The sequence below is a fragment of the Alosa pseudoharengus genome, unplaced genomic scaffold (assembly GCF_046254945.1).
Source record: "Alosa pseudoharengus isolate Yale_2024_CS ecotype anadromous, Long Island Sound unplaced genomic scaffold, YU_APseudo_1.1 YU_APseudo_1.1_scf_1, whole genome shotgun sequence".
Classification (NCBI taxonomy): domain Eukaryota; kingdom Metazoa; phylum Chordata; class Actinopteri; order Clupeiformes; family Clupeidae; genus Alosa; species Alosa pseudoharengus.
Genome location: NW_027468564.1, coordinates 37,522,649 through 37,541,253, shown reverse-complemented (window position 1 = coordinate 37,541,253; position 18,605 = coordinate 37,522,649). Strand labels below are relative to the sequence as shown.

The 18,605-nt window shown below is 40.2% G+C and overlaps 1 protein-coding gene across 1 annotated transcript in view; it reads right to left on the bottom strand.

Moving 5' to 3' along the window:
• Positions 1 to 11,151, bottom strand: part of LOC143118621 (uncharacterized) — an 18,508-nt gene extending 7,357 nt beyond the window's left edge. Inside the window, exons 1-7 of the mRNA XM_076279649.1 lie at positions 11,073 to 11,151; positions 9,729 to 10,004; positions 8,487 to 8,816; positions 8,204 to 8,314; positions 4,859 to 4,955; positions 2,226 to 2,233; positions 1,136 to 1,237 (exon numbers count right to left, since the gene is read on the bottom strand). Of these exons, the coding sequence (XP_076135764.1) occupies positions 1,136 to 1,237; positions 2,226 to 2,233; positions 4,859 to 4,955; positions 8,204 to 8,314; positions 8,487 to 8,816; positions 9,729 to 10,004; positions 11,073 to 11,145 (997 nt within the window). The 5' untranslated portion in view covers positions 11,146 to 11,151. The remainder of the gene's footprint in view (positions 1 to 1,135; positions 1,238 to 2,225; positions 2,234 to 4,858; positions 4,956 to 8,203; positions 8,315 to 8,486; positions 8,817 to 9,728; positions 10,005 to 11,072) is intronic.
• Between the last annotated feature and the right edge of the window lie 7,454 nt (positions 11,152 to 18,605).

The following is an 18,605-nucleotide window of genomic DNA, read 5'->3' as shown; positions in this document are numbered from 1 at the left end:
GTGCACGCACACATGCACACAATTCAAGAATTTCTCAGAATTATGAACAGGCAAGATGGGGGTGGGGTTGTATAAAATCAATTTTACATGTAAAATCTATGAACTAATCATGTTTTGGTACTTGTTGTCTAGCAGATACCAGTGAGAATTGAGTGTGGATAATGCAATTTAGTGAGACAGTTAGAACCATATAGGCCTTTCAACGTGATTTATTTATGTGGAAAAAATCATATTTTGTACCGCTCTGCGGTACATCTAGTTATTTTTCCATACTGACCGTTAAATATTGTTACTTTAAGTATAAGTATAGTATGAGTATATATACTCTTTTGATCCCGTGAGGGAAATTTGGTCTCTGATTTATCCCAATCCGTGAATTAGTGAAACACACACAGCACACAGTTATGGTTTGTGTGAGAGTACTAAGTGGGCAGACCTAATAATTTATAACTGTAGAATACCTAATAATTAGTAAAGCAGTCCTGTGACGTGCATGTTTTCTCAAACTTGTGTGAACAATGTTAGCACTTTAAACATTAACTGCTTTGAAGTGCATGTATAACAATAATAACTGTGATAATAATGATAATCATAATGATAATTAAAGCAACAATGGGGAAATTCTGTCCCCTCAATGCTAATGTAAACCCTGGTTGGATAATGATTCAAAATTGGATATGAAGAATCTGATGCATAGATGAAATCTGATGCATTTCAGTGTTAAAACTGATAAAATAATTGCTGTCTGTGGTTCTATAATGGGCTGTGGCAATAATTTTGAAAAATAATAGCTTGCAGCAACATATGGAAAAAATAACTATGAACTAGTTAATCTTTTGTAACTGTGAACTTAGTTCAACATTTTTAATTATGAACTATGAACTGAGTTCAATTTAAAATTTGTGAACTGAACTTTGAACTAGTTCATGTAGAAAGTGAATTTTCCCAACACTGGTTGTGTTAACCGTGCGGCTTAGCCCTGCACTTGCCCAGATTTGAACGTTCACCTTCTATTCTGTAGTTGATTCTGTACAATTTGAAATTACCTCTTCTTCTGTGCTTCTACTAGACAGTGTAATTTCAAATTTCAATTCTCAGATGTGTCTCTTGTGTTTAAGGGATATAAATATCTTACCAGATACATAGAAGTCGGCAGAACACAAAGGGGAGATCCAGAGAAGTTGCTGAAGGAGATGAAAAGACTCCATGTTTGTGTTCAGAGGTTTCGAGACATATGCTTGAGAGTCAGATCAGACTGACCAGACCCCTTCATGTGGTTATATAATCATATCACACACACACACAGAGACAGACACATACACACTCTCTCTCACACACCCACCCACATGCACAAACACACACACACATACACACACACACACACACTTTATCTCTCACTCACAGGGATTAGCTAGTGAGCCACCACAACCGACCATCACCAATCGATTTTTTGGTAACTCTTCTTTGTACAGTCCTTTAAAGGGGAACTATGCAGGTTTTTTAGCTTAATTTACCTTAACGTATCAGCTTCAGTGTCATTGGAATGGTTATGTGACTTTTTTCAGGTTGAATGGTGGCCGTCTTGCTTCCCCCTAGCGCCTGTGAGCGGAAAAAACACCCTTGCAACTTTGGGCCGGCGGGCCAACGCCCTTAAGTGTCAGGAAGTATAACAAGTGTAACAAATTGATTTACTTCATTTAAAACACATACAAGCCAGGCACCGGCTAGAAAAAGGTATCGATGGAGTTTCTCAGACATTCATCATGACAAAAAATAGCAAAAAGCGAGAAACGGCGAAGAAATTGCCAAACTGCATAGTTTACCTTTAAGTGTTTACCTACTACATTTACTATGGCAAATTCTAGTATATTGTTGGCTAATTACCACAGGTAACATGAAGGTAAATACAGAGAAACTACACATTAAATACCAAGGAACACCTGAACTCTATTACTAATAAACGGTAGAACATTAATAGTAATTAATTACTACTGGTAATATGTGGATAAATAAAGAAAAATTACAGTACAAATACCAATATTTATTACCTAGCAACTTATCTAAAAACATGTAGTTTATTAGTTTAGGCTGGTTATTGCTCAAGATAGAGCCCTTCAAATGACAGTGAAAAACTACTCAATTGCCTGCAGACCACGTTTTTGTTGGTCAATCGTACAATTGTTCTCTGCTGTCTCGAGATATGTGAACGATTCACCTAAACATACCAGCCAGCCTTCCCATGAGTGGACAGATACAAGTGCATCAATTTTGCTCTATAAATAACGTGGGCAATGATCAGGAAAATGACAACGGTATCCGTCGGAAGGTAGCAAAGACGCACGCTATCTCATTGGCGCCAGATGTCAGACAGACCTTTATCTCTCACTTCCTTAAGTACACACATACACACATGCATCCTGCTATTTTATCACACTTACTCAAACACACACACACTCATACACTCACATACACACACGCACACACACACACACGCACACACACACACACACACACACACACACACACACAAACATCACACACACAAGAAAAATAGATCATTACTCGTCATCTCTCTCACACATAACAACACATACAGAGGAGGAACTTGAATGTGTGATAGTGACAAGGTGGGCCAGTTGATGGAAATGTTTCTCTCTCTCTCTCTCTCTCTCACACACACACACACACACTAATTCAGTACATCCAGTCTTTTTGTCCTGCAGTTGTGGCATTTAACGTGACTACATTGGAGCTAAATTACTGGCCAGTCTTATTCACAGGGTCCACTGTCTTGTCCTCTTGTTTTAACCCTTTAACTGCCTGCTCAACCGTTTGGTAGAGCACACTTTAAGACACCACATCTTACCAAAAAATCCAACTGTTTTGAGTTTAAACATATGGAGCCATATCTACCACTTGAGTACTACATGTTAAGTACAAAATATTTGCTCAGTACCTCTCTAATGTCGAAGGCCACACCTTCTCATCATATGCGATTAAAGAAATTAATTGACGCAATGTTGTGTTTGCATACACTGGCATTTATGCATATGCTCCACCACCAGTAGATGGCACTGTTAGTGGTGTAATCAAGGCAATGTGCGTAGTTGTAAGTGTAAAATGAGTGTGTACAACGTGAGCAAAGATAATTAATGCGTAGCAAGATGGGTCGTCCTACGTCATGTCTATGAGGGCAAAGTGGAGTTCAGTCAGAGACAGGCTCTGATTCAGTCCCCGCCTGCACAGGGGCGTGTCAATGACGTATGACTGACGTTTGGATGCCTCGGTTCCACGCCAGACAGAAGCCAGAGTACAAAGCAAACTTGGTGTACACCTTCATTAATGTTGATTTTCTCCTGACCGGAGGGTCGTACTGTCACAACATTCTCCTGAAATGGGGAGGAGGGTTTGGAGATCATGATACCGTGTCCGAAATGTGCATCCATTGCTCAGAAAAATAAGGCTTTGAAAAATTCTGGGAAATTCTTGGATTCTGCCATAAGCCTCAATGTTAAAAAGGGAGTCCGATCACTGTATCTAACCTGTACAGACTGTATCTTCGTAATCAACCATCTTTGACGTGAGTTTGAGAACTTACACTGCTGCTACCAGTGTAATTGATGCTGAAGTTAAAAGAACCATATGTAAGAAATGTATTTCAATAATCATAAAATGGCCTTAATATGTCACTAGACATTAAGAAATCATGTTCATTCATTTCAAATACTTCACTAATCATTAATCACTGACAACAGTAGTCCGGCCAGGATATTGTCATTTAAAAAGTGAAGTTGCAGCCCTCAACTGATGTTGATGTTGTCATGTTGTGTTTTGGCCTGATTTGTTTTCATTATTGTCAACTGTAAGGAGGGAAATTGGCACAAACAAAGCTTGCTTCTCACAAAGGGAGAGTTTGCATTGGCCGCTCACCTTTTCACGTGAACAATGGACAGGCTGGTGGGACATTTGGCAAAGTTATTACGTATTACAAACTCGATTAATCTGACTCTTTATTAATAATTTGTATTTCGAATCAATTACCAAGTAACTAGTTTATCAGTTATTGCAGAGCATGGCATATGGCTACGAGAATTAGAGATATGTATAAGTATATACTATTTTGATCCTGATATACGATTGGTAAGCAGATTAACAATTTATTTAGGCACTAAGCCTTAAAAGGTAAATGTAATCAATATCACTTGAATGTAAGTAAACTCACATACCGTAGTCTACTGTAACAATGTAACAAACAAAGGAAGCTCAACCAAAAACATAGAGATAAACTTAACAAATTACTGTAACAAGTTAAGAATAGCAGTATACCAAATCATGAGATTACAAACCCAAATATTAAAGGATAGAAAGAGAGAAGGAATGAGAAAGATAGAGAGAAAGAGAGACAGAGAGAGAGAGAGAGAGAGCTTTATCCCAAAGATAATTTGAATATGCAAGGCCTTCCCAATGGGCCTGCAGGACATTGGTCATTTGGTGTGAACACATACATATAGACTACAGTGTATTTATTAGTCCACAACTATGCACAGATACATTAGCTTGTAATGTAATCATGATCAGACTGTTGCCCACATTACAAGTATTAATTTAAGACCAATTATGAATGTATTATTCACAACATACAGTGATTTCAGAGGTAACCATTAGAGTAGTTGCTCTGGTGGATTTGAGTTTTGCTGTATGCTAATTAGTTTAGCTTGGCCTCCTGTGTAGTGGAGGAAACTCCTTTGATCAAAACACAAGCAGAATTTCTCCTTTGACATAAATCTTAGAATTCAGAATATTTTCCTGGTTGGCTGGGTTGGGTTCCTTTGTGGGCTGTGAGTTTATCTCTCATGACTTTTTGAAGCATTTCCACCAGACCAGAACCACTACAGCCAGGATCAGAACCAGCACTACAACAACAACCACTCCTAATATGATTTCCCTCGAGTTACCTGCAAGAGAGAGAGTAAGAGAAAGATTATTTTATAAGGACAACCTGTCCTGAGATCTTAATAAAATAATATCAACATTTATAATTTAACATTGGAAAATAGGGTGTGATGTATTTAAAGGAAAATTCCGGTATTTAGCACTTTGAGTCCCTTTTCTGGTTTGTTTTGGATGAACTAGAGTGGTGGACACCGAAATTTTGATGATTGGTCCTGTCTCGACTTTTCTGACTCGTTTTGAATCGCCTTTGACTACTCAGAGTGGCTGCCAACAGGCATGCTCAAACATGTCCTAAAACAACCCTTAACATTGATTTCTGTTGGAAGACTCATTGCATGTTGATATTACTGCACCACCGTCTATGCTTCAGGTTCAAATATTTTAGTTTATACGTGGTTGTGAGGTGTCTGAAAAAATAGTTCACCAATAGTACACCACTAACCACTCGGTGAGTTGCACAGTTTTGAAAACGAACTTTAAAGGTTGAAATAAAGAAAAACTCCAAAGTGCTCAGGAATTGTAGAAAAAGATCTTGAAGGTGCTCTTTGGTGTGGGGAAAAAACACGAAAATGTCATCAAAAGGGAGTCCAAGGCACTCTTCTTCAAAAAGTTATAAAAAGCATTTATTTAAACATGGCTATTTAAAAAAAAAACATGATCTGGGCAGACACCCACGCGTAGCGGCACAGAGCCTTCTTCAGGGTATACTGCACGAACAAACAATTGCCTTTAAATTGAACTTTAAAGGTTGTTTTAGGACATGTTTGAGCATGCACTCTGAGGCAGCCACTCTGAGTAGTCAAAGGAGATTCAAAACGAGTCAGAAAAGTCGATACAGGACCAATCGTCAAAATGTCGGTGTCCACCACTCTAGTTCATCCAAAACAAACCAGAAAAGGGACTCAAAGTGCTAAATACCGGAATTTTCCTTTAACCCAAAAATAGAGGAATTATAATCATTGTGTAGAGAGAGAGAGAGAGAGAGGCATGAGTATTAAAGACGTGTGTCATGTGATAGTGGTCACCACCTGTTATTACCAAAGCCGTTCAACAGAAAGTAGTCATCACATACTAGACAAACATTTATTCAACTGGCTATCAAGTCAGGTACACTTTTAATCTGTGAGCATGTGAATTTGCTCTGCAGATCCATCTCGTCATCCTCTAATTCACAGTGATTGTGTTTATCACACTTGTTCCACAAAGTACAAATTTGTTTGGCATACATTAGTAATTTCTCCCATATGATTCCATTTAAAAAAAAAGCTTTTGATGCTTAAGTCCCTGGTCTTTGTCAGGAAATGTTTGTGTGAAAACTGTGACTAATATAGCTGGGTTTTGTCCTCTGCCCAGTTTTTATGATCACTGACATACAGTATGTCATTTGCTATATAGCAGGTCTTTGAAAGTACCGGTATTGACATTTTTGCTGCATTTGCTGCATGATTTAGATTGTTCACATTTTTGTATTTTCTCTTATTATGACCGCCACGCAGCGAAGTGGCGGTCATATAGGTTTAGTCAGATTTTTTTTTTTTTTTTTCACACGGCCAAATTTCCGTCAAGGATTCCCGGGACACTGAAAGACCGGGGTACACAAAACTTGGTGGGCATGTAGCCCCACATGGATAGCATGGAACCATCGTTTTTCGTTTTCATCTGTAGCCCCCCCACTGGACTGGACCCCCTGAAAGGAGGGTAGGGCAGACACAGTTTTCTGTGAATATCTCAAGAACCCTAGGGTTTAGGAGGACCACCTTTTTTTTGTATGTTGATCTTAAGGGGCCATGTCAACCCATTCCATAACCACTCATTTCATGTATAGCGCCACCTAGTTAAAAACAAAAAAGTAAAAATGAGGTGTTGTAATCGCAGGTATCTGTGACCTAACATGGTCAAAACTGCACGAAATTGGAAGTGTAGGATCATTATGACACCCTCTGAATGCACGCCAAGTTTCGTGGAATTCCGTTCATGGGGGGCCACACAATAAATTAATTTATATAACTGTACCCCAATTGGCCTGTAGGTGACCGGAGACAGTTTTCTGCGAATATTTCGAGAACCGTAGGGCCTAGGAGGACCACCTTTTTTTGTATGTTGGACTTAAGGGGCCATGTCAACCCATCCCATTTCCACTTATTTCATGTATAGCGCCACCTAGTTAAAAATTAAAAAGCAAAAAATTGGGTGTTTTAATCACAATATCTCTGGCTGACATGGTCAAAACCGCACGTAATTGAAAGTGTAGGATCAATACGACACCCTCCGAATGCATGCCAAGTTTCGTGAACTTTCATTCATGGGGGGCCATACAATAAACTAATTTATGTGTACATTTAGTGACCGTACACCAACAGAGTTTTCTGTGAATATCTTGAGAACCGTAGGGCCTAGGATGACCAATTTTTTGCGTATGTTTGCCTCCAGGGGTCATGTTAACCAATTCCATATGCACACATGTGCATAAACAGATATTCACACACATACAGTACATTCACAGTAATCATACGTATGCCACATACACACACAGTAGATGTACGCATGCATGCACATGCACACACACAGGCACATCCACAAGCACATGCACGCACGCATACATACACACACACACACACACACACACACACACACACACACATAAACACGTACACGCACAAATGCACACAATTCAACAATTTCTCAAAATTATGAACAGGCAAGATGGGGGTGGGGTTATATAAAATGTATTTTACATGTGAAATCTATGAACTAATCATGTTTTGGTACTTGTTGTCTAGCAGATACCAGTGAGAATTGAGTGTGCATAATGCAATTCAGTGAGACAGTTAGAATCATATATGCCTTTCATCTTTTGTTTTTAGCCAGCAGCCAGACCAGCAGATACCCTGACTTTGCTGTATTACTGAAGCTAAGCAGGAACAAAGGAGGAAATGAACACAATTTGCCAAGTGTGACTTATTTTTGTGGAAAAAATGTGCCGGACTGGGCGACGGTCATATTTTATCTAGTTTAATTAGCATTTAGTTGTTGTAGTAGTTGCTTGTTTCTTATTGTTGCTTGACCTTTTACAAGCCATAACACAATACAGGTATCTTTCTAAAGTTGAGTGATATTTAGCAGACAGATTTATCGAAAGTGACACTGACTTTGTGTCACTTGAAACAGTGAATCGAATCGAACCTGAATCGACCGACTGCTATTGCTCCTCCATTCCTCATTCTGATGCTGAGCTTTTGGCCACACCCACCTACAGACGGTAACTCTCCGCTTGGTTCCATCACACCGGGATTGGCATCACCTGTGTAGTTCACCTCTGTTAGGCGCACATCCCCACCGGATACCTCTCTTGCGTATTTGTCTGTGGGAGGGGAAAGAAAGGGGGAGAATCAATAAGAGGAGTAAAAGACTGTCAGCAGTTTTCAAATGCATACGATTTTGAGATTGCCATTTGTTTACTTTTTGTTGTTTTGTTGTTATATTTCTACATTTATATGTATTCACTGTATATATTTTTTTAATTTAAGACCCACATAAGTCTTCCAGTAGGATACTATTCGATCTGGTGTCAGGAATGGGGTCAGCTGTGTCCAGATCCAGATGGGCAGCACAGCTGTAGGAGGCTCTGTTGTCCTCTGTGGAATCTGTGATACTCAGATTAGCCCTCACAGTGACGTCGTCTGACCAATAGAGCTGGCGGAACTCCGAGCGTCCCAGCTCAGTGTGTCCTCTGAACCAGATGACGGTGAGGTTCTCGACTGGAGCTACGCCCTTAACATCACATTCCAGCGAGAACTCCAGCCGGTTCTCCGCTCCCTTGAGCACTGGATCAGAGTGGCTTAGCGTCACACGCTCAGGAATTTCTGTAGAAACACATACACCAAAAACGAAAACATTTTTTACTTCTAAGTGTATATTTTCAGATCTCTCTGAAGTTGTCAGCATCACCAGCAATGCTGAGAAGAATGAGATCAATTTTGTCTGGAATCTCAAATTTAATCTTCACACAATCTAATCTGTTACATAGTGTCGAATCTCAAAATTCAGCTTGGTAAGATTTTCAGAATGACTTTTCCTCAAATTTACCCTCAGAACTTTTTCCAGATTTTTTTTACATAATTGGCACTCTTTTGGATGAGACAATCCATAAAGAAATGCACTTCCTTGACATTATGTAATGTATGATACATGTCATTGTTCCTGGCTAATGGGCCCCTGAGTTTACCTAGTGGAGACTTACACATAGCTTATATGGTAATTTGTTTGTTACCAATCGCTTGTCGGCTCAAAAGTTTAAATTATCTTAACTTTGTTGCACAACGTTTTCGCGTTGCCAGTGGCTATTTTGCCTGTAATGGCTGAATCACGTACACATTACAGGGTCTCTTGTCACCGCATACCTGAACTGGGCCTTACGCTCCTGTGATCAACACCTACAGTATCTCAACCATATAGCTGGTTATCAACTCAAGGGGCCAAAAAAGTTTCTAACTGCGTCACTGTTCACAGTATGGTTATTTGACAAGGATTTTGGAGATAAATACAAATATAATTTGCATACTACTTGTCGAAAGATGCTGTTTAAAGTATGTTATACTGTATAGTTTTACATTTTAACATCAAGAATCCATTTTAAGTTTCTGTGACTTCTTACAAGTGTTTTTTTTTAAGCTTTACAAACTCTACACCACATGACACAGTTGTATGAATACAATAGCACTGCCGGTATTATTTGAATGCTGTTTTGGACCAAATGACACAACAGATTCACTCACTGTAAATGGTGATAGACAGTATGGCCAGGCATTCCGCATATCCAACATAAATGCCGTAGCACGTTATGCCTTTTGCTAGAGACCAGTTGGTCAGGCTGGACACCTCCCAGACCGCCTGATGTGAGCCCGCAGCACGTGTAGCTTCCACTGGTGCTTCCCAGCCAGTAATAAATGCGTTGTGCTGCGTGCGGCAGATTGCGGAGGCTGGGTCTCCGTACTTCACCACCAGACTGGGGGGATCGATCACCGGCTCCATCTCCACAGTGCAGTCCCGAACTGCACTCCCCAACAGAGACACAGAGAAACGGCAAGCAGTGAGCAGGTTGTGGTGCAGCAAAGAAGAACCAAACAGTTCATGAATCATCTATGCAGGTTCCAGAAGAACCAAACAGTTCATGAATCGTCTATGCAGGTTCCAGAAGAACCAAACAGTTCATGAACCGTCTCTGTAGGTTCCAGAAGAACCAAATAGTTCATGAACCGTCTCTGTAGGTTCCAGAAGAACCAAATAGTTCATGAACCGTCTCTGTAGGTTCCAGAAGAACCAAACAGTTCATGAACCGTCTCTGCAGGTTCCTTTCGACTAATGCCTGACCAGCGGAGGACAACCGCGGCTTCAGAAGTCCTAAAAGTCAGGTATTCCTTCTTCCTGTGCATTCAACACAGGTGATATCATTAGCTGGTCGACCTACCTGGCTGAAGAGTTGTGCTCATTAGGATCAGTTGGTTTTCTAGATGGTTCAAATACGAGACAGCAGGACTTTTGCTTTCTAAACCCTGGATGTCCACCTGACTCCACCAAGGGTGTGTGTGTGTTGTGTGTGTGTGTTTGGAGGGGGATAGTTTTGTCTGTTCATTTAGATGAAGAGCATAAGAGCAGAAAAGACTCTACGAGCATCTTCAATATGGGTCATGTGGGTAGAAGATTGGGTGTAAATTAGGCATACAGATAGAAAAAAACTCTCATACCTAGGCTAGCCCACTGTCTACTGACAGTAATGTTATTCCTCCAATATGAAAACACAAATGGGTTGGAAGAAAACATAGCCGTCATTTTATTTTCTGTACTTGATTCAGTCCAATCTGGATTTACCTCTTCTTATTTCAAGAAAATTCTTCAGTTCTTCACAACTTCACAAAATTCAGTAATACTTTACTACATAAGAGTGACATGACATTATCATTACACATGAACCCTAACCCTAAATTGTCATGACAAAAACCGAAGGACACTTAATAACAGAAGCGTTATACCATTTCATGACTCACTCCAAGATACCTTCAAGTAAAGTGTTACCCCAAATTCTTTTTTACGTTTATTTTTGGGAAATGAAGATATCATACCTGATACATAAAAGTCGGCAAAACAGAGAAGGGTGATCCAAAGATGTTGCTGAAGGAGAGTGAAAAATTCCATGTTTGTGTTCAGAGGTTAGAGACATATGCTTGAGAGTCAGATCAAACTGACCAGACTGTGCCTGACCCCTTCCTGTGGTTATATCATCGTATCACACACACGTACACACACAGACATACAGAAACCACACACACACACACACACACACACACACACACACACACACACACACAGACACATGTACAGTATACACACACACAAACACACACACAGAGACACAAGTATGAACACACACACACTTCACACACACACTTCACACACAGAGGTGCTCAGGAACCACCACCACCCATTGTTGATTATTTTTAGTTACATTATTTATTTATTTCCTCATTTTCATATAACAACTACACAAATGTTCAAAGAAATGTTTAATTGAAACTCTGAGCTCAATGTAATATGTATTATCTCATATTTATTTCAGCAGGGGCAGTGCACAAAAAACCAAAAACAGTATTAGATGTATTGTGCCAGGTTGTAGCAAATATTGCTAATATCTGTCACACAAAATCTTTACAAACCTTATTGTTGTCCTCGTATCCCACCCTATATCTAAAGCTAAAACTAGATTACCCCACCCCTAGCTCTCACAGATATGTGCAGATACTGTATTATACGTCCCACTCAACTCTCTCCTTCCCCTCCCCCTCCCATACACACATGCACACACAGTCATTTAGCACAGCAGTTCAAAAGAGGGAGCAAGTCTGCTTTGTTAATAACCAATGATTTGCTTAGCGTGAGCTTGAGTCCAAGTTAGTGCATGAAATTAGCTCTGTAGGGAGAATATTCCACTGATTTGTAGCCACAAAGGAGAATGACGTCCTCCCAGATGCAGTTTTGCATCTGTGTCTGTGGGGATGGGTGTGTCTATGTTAAAATGTTGCCCCTCATAAAAACAAATCCGTTGCAGACAGACTGCTGACCTACTGCACTGGTGCAACGATAAGGCTAAAGATGCTGTGCTTCCCCTGTGCTGCTCATGTGAAGTGAACCTTGTTTTAATCTGCCCTTGCAGAGGTCTTTATTTGCCTGATGGCCTCAAGTAATTTGATTCAAGTTCAAGTTCTTTGCTGTATGTACACACTAAAATAAAATCCTTCAATTGTTTACATCCAAGTGCTGAGTATATACTGTATATGATAATGTATTTTGAAGTATATTTTTGGGGCGTTTTGCCTTTATTCAGAGCACACTGACAGGAAGTGAGTGGGAGAGAGAGATGGGGTGGGATCAGGAAATGACTCGGGTCCCGGATGTGGTATGGGCGCTGTAGCCATGATTATTCCATTTTTTTTTGACATACTGTTCTTCAAGGTGACAATTGAGAGCTAAATGAATGCAGTCTTGCCCACACATTATGTTCTTTCATTCAGTCGCTTTTTTTGTTTTGCATTATCAAATTTAATATGTAGTCCAAGTTCGGAATGGCACCCAGGCTAACAGAGAATATATTTTCAATTGTTTTTATTTGTAACATACAATATCATTTTTGTGTATAATGTACATAGATTTGTATATACATTTTTGCCGATGTAATCAGGGTTCCCACTCGTTCCATGACTTTTCCTGACAAAAAACTGAATGTGACCTATAATGGTACAGTATACTGACCAACGATTTCAGAGCAGCTGCTTAGCGTTCAATAATCTTTTGCTGTTTTTTTTAGCTACTCAAGCAAACAGTAAAGCAAATAAGACATACACCATTTTTGCATGGACATATATTTGTATTAATGCATTTTGGCAAGTGCATTTTAAACTGCTACAACAACATCCCCCAACCCCCATTCCCCAACGTTCTATGCTTGGAATAGACTGTCATACAATAGAAAGTGTATGATATTCCAGAAATTCCATGACTGTAATGTATATAATGATATGCATACAAAAATATATTTCATGTGGAATGCATACAAAGATATGTGCATAAATGTTAGTATATTCAAGAAAACACATACAATATGATTCAACTGTGTCAATTATTTCGGTCCAATTAAGCATTATCTCTTATCCATGTTGTATCCCATTTCCTTGCATTCAGGGAGCAGTGGTTATATGAATAAGATTATTAAACATTTTTAAAAAATATGCAAATTCTCACAAGGTATGCAGTATCATGGCCAGACGTGATTTTGGGACCTTGCGTGTGATCGGAGACTCTTCTCCTGCTTCAGCTGATTTCATTTCACATGGAGGGGCTCTCTCATTGGTGGGGCTCTCTCATTGGTGGGGCTCATTTCACATGGAGGGGCTCTCTCATTGGTGGGGCTCTCTCATTGGTGGGGCTCATTTCACATGGAGGGGCTCTCTCATTGGTGGGACTCTCTCATTGGACTCATCTCATATAGCACAACAGAATATAGTATAATATATCAAAATATAATTTGTGTGCTCGCTCAAAATATTTTTCTGCGCTCATATTGTGCTATTGCTCGCTCATAAAAGTTGAACAAATGTAACTCTATAATATATCCCAAATAAGTTTGCTTGTTGTACCAGTTAACAGAAATAGAGGTTTTCCTGAAACCTGAGTCTGAGAACTTTTCATCTGAGAACTTTTTGTCTGACTCCCCTTTTTCTGACAGTGCTTTTCCTGAGACCTGACTCCTTTTCATCTGATGTCTGAGACATGAGCCTGACAGATGAGGATGTCCTAAAATGTACACCGTACAGGTGATTCATTCAGAGAATGAAGCAGTTTCTGCTTCATATATAATTTTTCCATACCAAAGCAACCTTCAGAGCAGCGGTTCAAATGAAATTGTAGTTTGAAGCACGTATCGAAGCTTCTGTGTCAGACTGCCATCACTAGCTTCCAGTAAGCTGCGAAATATTCATATTTACAGAACCCTGGAGGGGTCATTGCAAGAGATTTTTATATAGTTTGCTCATTATTAAATTTGTAACCACAATTTACAAAATTGTGAGCATGTTTTTGTCACGGTACGGCAGGATAGGACCCAAGGGCAAGAATCTTCCAGGCGAAAGTTTAGAAAAACACACTTTATTGTAACAAACTACTACTACTATAAACTTACATTTATGAACTTACTTACGGACATGACTCAGACAGGGTAAACAGAGAGACAAACCGACAAACCAACTAACAGAAAGACAGAAGACTGGACAATAACAGGGAACAGGTCAGTAGGGGTATTATGGGGTCATTGATACTGCAGTATGCTATGGCTGGATCACCATACTTCACCACAAACACCTCTCATATTTACTGAAATATAATGTTCTTACCTGACCAGCAAGAGGTGACAGGACACATCCAAGTGATCCAGTGGAGTCCCCAAAGGAGCGTGGCAAATTCCATGTGTGGGTGGGTTCATTGAATGCAATTAAAATATGAACATCAATAAAGTTTTTAAAGCATAAGGGTACTTTTCTAAAGTGCACTGTAGTACTTTTTTCGCCAAAAGGCATGCAATTTGCTATCAACAATGCATGTTGATTAAATACCGTATATCTTTTTCCAGATAACCACAACACAGTAGCATTGTAAACTAGAGAATGTAATTGGAGGGAATTACGAGTGCATGAAAATGACGCTAGGGCAGACATGGTGGTTGCACAGCTTAATAAAAGTTGATAGTTTAAAAGTAGACAGTTTAAAAGTTGAATGTAGATTGGAAGTTGATCACACTAGTTGACTAAAAAGCCCAGGCTGCCAAACAGTTGTGGGCAGAGGACACAATTGGCGGGAGTCATAGCTGATGACAACTGACAGTTGGATTGGCTGAACAGTTAAATAGTTGGATAGTTTAAATGGTTCAAATATTTCATAGGGAATTATAGCAGTGAAGACTTTCATTTTGAAACAGTTGTGGGGAGAGGAAACAGTTGACGGGAGTCAAAGTTGATGACAACTGACTGTTGCTAGAGTAGTTATGGCGGTTGCTATGCTCGTTGCTAGGTTAATGATGTTGGTTGCTAGGTTTTAACTGTGAATGTGGTTGCTAGGCTGTTGCTAGGGTACTTGAAGTCGTTGCTAGGTTGTTGCTAGGGTGTCCATGGTGGCTACTATCAGAAATAAAGGAGTTACTACAGTGGTTTGCTAGTATAATCATCTTGGTTGCTATGGAAACTGACATAGATGCTTAATTTCAATGGTTGCTAAATTGGTTGCTAGGTAGGTGGTGTTTTAATATAGTAGGCTAGAGGCATAGTTGATGATAACTGACAGTTGGAATAGTTGAACAGTTAAATAGTTGGATAGTTTAAATGGTTAAATTATTTAATAGGGAATTATTGTAGTGGAGACTTTTATTTTGAAACAGTTGTGGGCAGAGGAAACAGTTGAACAGGATCTGTAGTCTTAAGAGAGCCAGATTGTATGCTTAAAGCCTGAGACAGACAGTTGCTGGAGGTGGCCGGAACCATATGGCTCTGGCCGGAACACTTGGCATAGGATTCTAAGTGCCCTATTGTGATGCCATAATCGCCAATGTTAAGTCTATGGGGAAATTTTTAATAGTTTTTAATTAATAGTTCAAAAAGTATAAAAGTTACAAATATGAAAAATACATTCCACACCTGTCCTAAGTAAGACCTACGTAACGCAGTTTGAATGAAGTTTCTACATTAAACGGTTGAAGCCGCATTAAACGCAGAAAAAGCGTTAGAAGAAGAATAATAAGAAGAAATCGGATAACAGTAGATTGCATTTTCATGCACTCTAATTACATTAAATTATGTGCGTGCTATATAAGTAGTAGACTCCATGTCAGGACACTAGGAATATACTCACTGTAAATGGTGATGGGTAGATGGGTCTGTTCTTTACCATTATTTGTTTCTGAAAAGCATGTTATGCCATTATTCAGTGACCAGTCAGTCACACTGTCCACACTCCAGCTTCATAGTTTTCTCTTCCTTAGCTCCCACTGTTGCATTCCAGCGTATGACAGCATCAGGGTCAGTACTACTGCAGGATGCTGTGGCTCCATCACCATACTTCACCACAAGACGTTGGGGATCGATCCACAGAGACGCTTTTTTCAAAATGAAGAGGATTTAATTCGATCCAAGGGCTGAGAAAAAGAGAACAAATGTCTCTCATATTTACTGAAATTAAGTGTTCTTACTTGGCCACCAGGAGGCGACAGGACACAGAAGGGTGATCCAGAGGAGTCCCCAGAGGAGTGTGGCAAATCCCATGTGCGGGTTCAGAGTGGTGAGAGCCAATTTACTCGGATGTCTGGTTAGAAAAAGAAAAGACGTATGAAGGAAGTCTGGTCCTCTTCCTGAGGTTGCCAAATTAAGTCACATCTATTTAGCTATTCAAAACCAGTTGTAGATGCTTCTCAGGTTAGCGTTAATCACCATTTCTATACCTAATACATGGTTCATTCTTGTGAAGGTTCACTTTGCAGTTCCAGGGAGAGGGTTCTACCACTGTCTAGATGATCTGGAGAATAACCTCAGGTTTTTTGGCTCATAATATTATGATCTTGTGTATCAATTATAATACATTAGAGCAACAGATCATAATGCATTACGAACATTGATATATAATCTCAGCGCTTTCTTGTAAACGATTATCAAAATTATTATAATGACTTACGATCACTTCATATTTTCAGAATAGGCATAAATCATTACAGTGATGACCTTCAGAGAAAGTATTACCAACATTTCTTGTATTTGTTGAGATGTCGGAGCAACACAATTAAACGTGAAACCTCATGCAAATAAGAAAGAGTTTCTATATTAATAGAAGTAAACTTTCCTACCATATACGTAGAAGTTGTCACAGCAGCACAGCCTACAGACAGATTTAAGGAAGGTGCAGTATAACACATCACAGACTACAGACAGATGTAAGGAAGGTGCAGTACTCCACACCACAGACTACAGACAGATGTAAGGAAGGTGCAGTACTCCACACCACAGACTACAGACAGATGTAAGGAAGGTGCAGTACTCCACACCACAGACTACAGACAGATGTAAGGAAGGTGCAGTACTCCACACCACAGACTACAGACAGATGTAAGGAAGGTGCAGTACTCCGCATCACAGACTACAGACAGATTTAAGGAAGGTGCAGGACAACAGACAGATGTAAGAAAGGTGCAGTACTCCACAACCGCAGACTACAGACAGATGTAAGGAAGGTGCAGTACTCCACATCACAGACTACAGACAGATGTAAGGAAGGTGCAGTACTCCACAACCTACAGAAAGATTTAAGGAAGGTGCAGTACTCCACATCACAGACTACAGACAGATGTAAGGAAGGTGCAGTACTCCACAACCTACAGAAAGATTTAAGGAAGGTGCAGTACTCCACATCACAGACTACAGACAGATGTAAGGAAGGTGCAGTACACCACATCACAGACTACAGACAGATGTAAGGAAGGTGCAGTACTCCACACCACAGACTACAGACAGATGTAAGGAAGGTGCAGTACTCCGCATCACAGACTAAAGACAGATTTAAGTAAGGTGCAGGACAACAGACAGATGTAAGGAAGGTGCAGTACTCCACAACCTACAGAAAGATGTAAGGAAGGTGCAGTACTCTGCATCAGAGACTACAGACAGATGTAAGGAAGGTGCAGTACTCCACATCACAGACTACAGACAGATGTAAGGAAGGTGCAGTACTCCACAACCTACAGAAAGATTTAAGGAAGGTGCAGTACTCCACATCACAGACTACAGACAGATGTAAGGAAGGTGCAGTACACCACATCACAGACTACAGACAGATGTAAGGAAGGTGCAGTACTCCACACCACAGACTACAGACAGATGTAAGGAAGGTGCAGTACTCCGCATCACAGACTAAAGACAGATTTAAGTAAGGTGCAGGACAACAGACAGATGTAAGGAAGGTGCAGTACTCCACAACCTACAGAAAGATGTAAGGAAGGTGCAGTACTCTGCATCAGAGACTACAGACAGATGTAAGGAAGGTGCAGTACTCCACATCACAGACTACAGACAGATGTAAGGAAGGTGCAGTACACCACATCACAGACTACAGACAGACGTAAGGAAGGTGCAGTACTCCACACCACAGACTACAGACAGACGTAAGGAAGGTGCAGTACACCACATCACAGACTACAGACAGATGTAAGGAAGGTGCAGTACTCCACACCACAGACTACAGACAGATGTAAGGAAGGTGCAGTACTCCGCATCACAGACTAAAGACAGATTTAAGTAAGGTGCAGGACAACAGACAGATGTAAGGAAGGTGCAGTACTCCACAACCTACAGAAAGATGTAAGGAAGGTGCAGTACTCTGCATCAGAGACTACAGACAGATGTAAGGAAGGTGCAGTACTCCACATCACAGACTACAGACAGATGTAAGGAAGGTGCAGTACACCACATCACAGACTACAGACAGACGTAAGGAAGGTGCAGTACTCCACACCACAGACTACAGACAGACGTAAGGAAGGCTCTCACGGCACAGTCACACCAGCCATACAG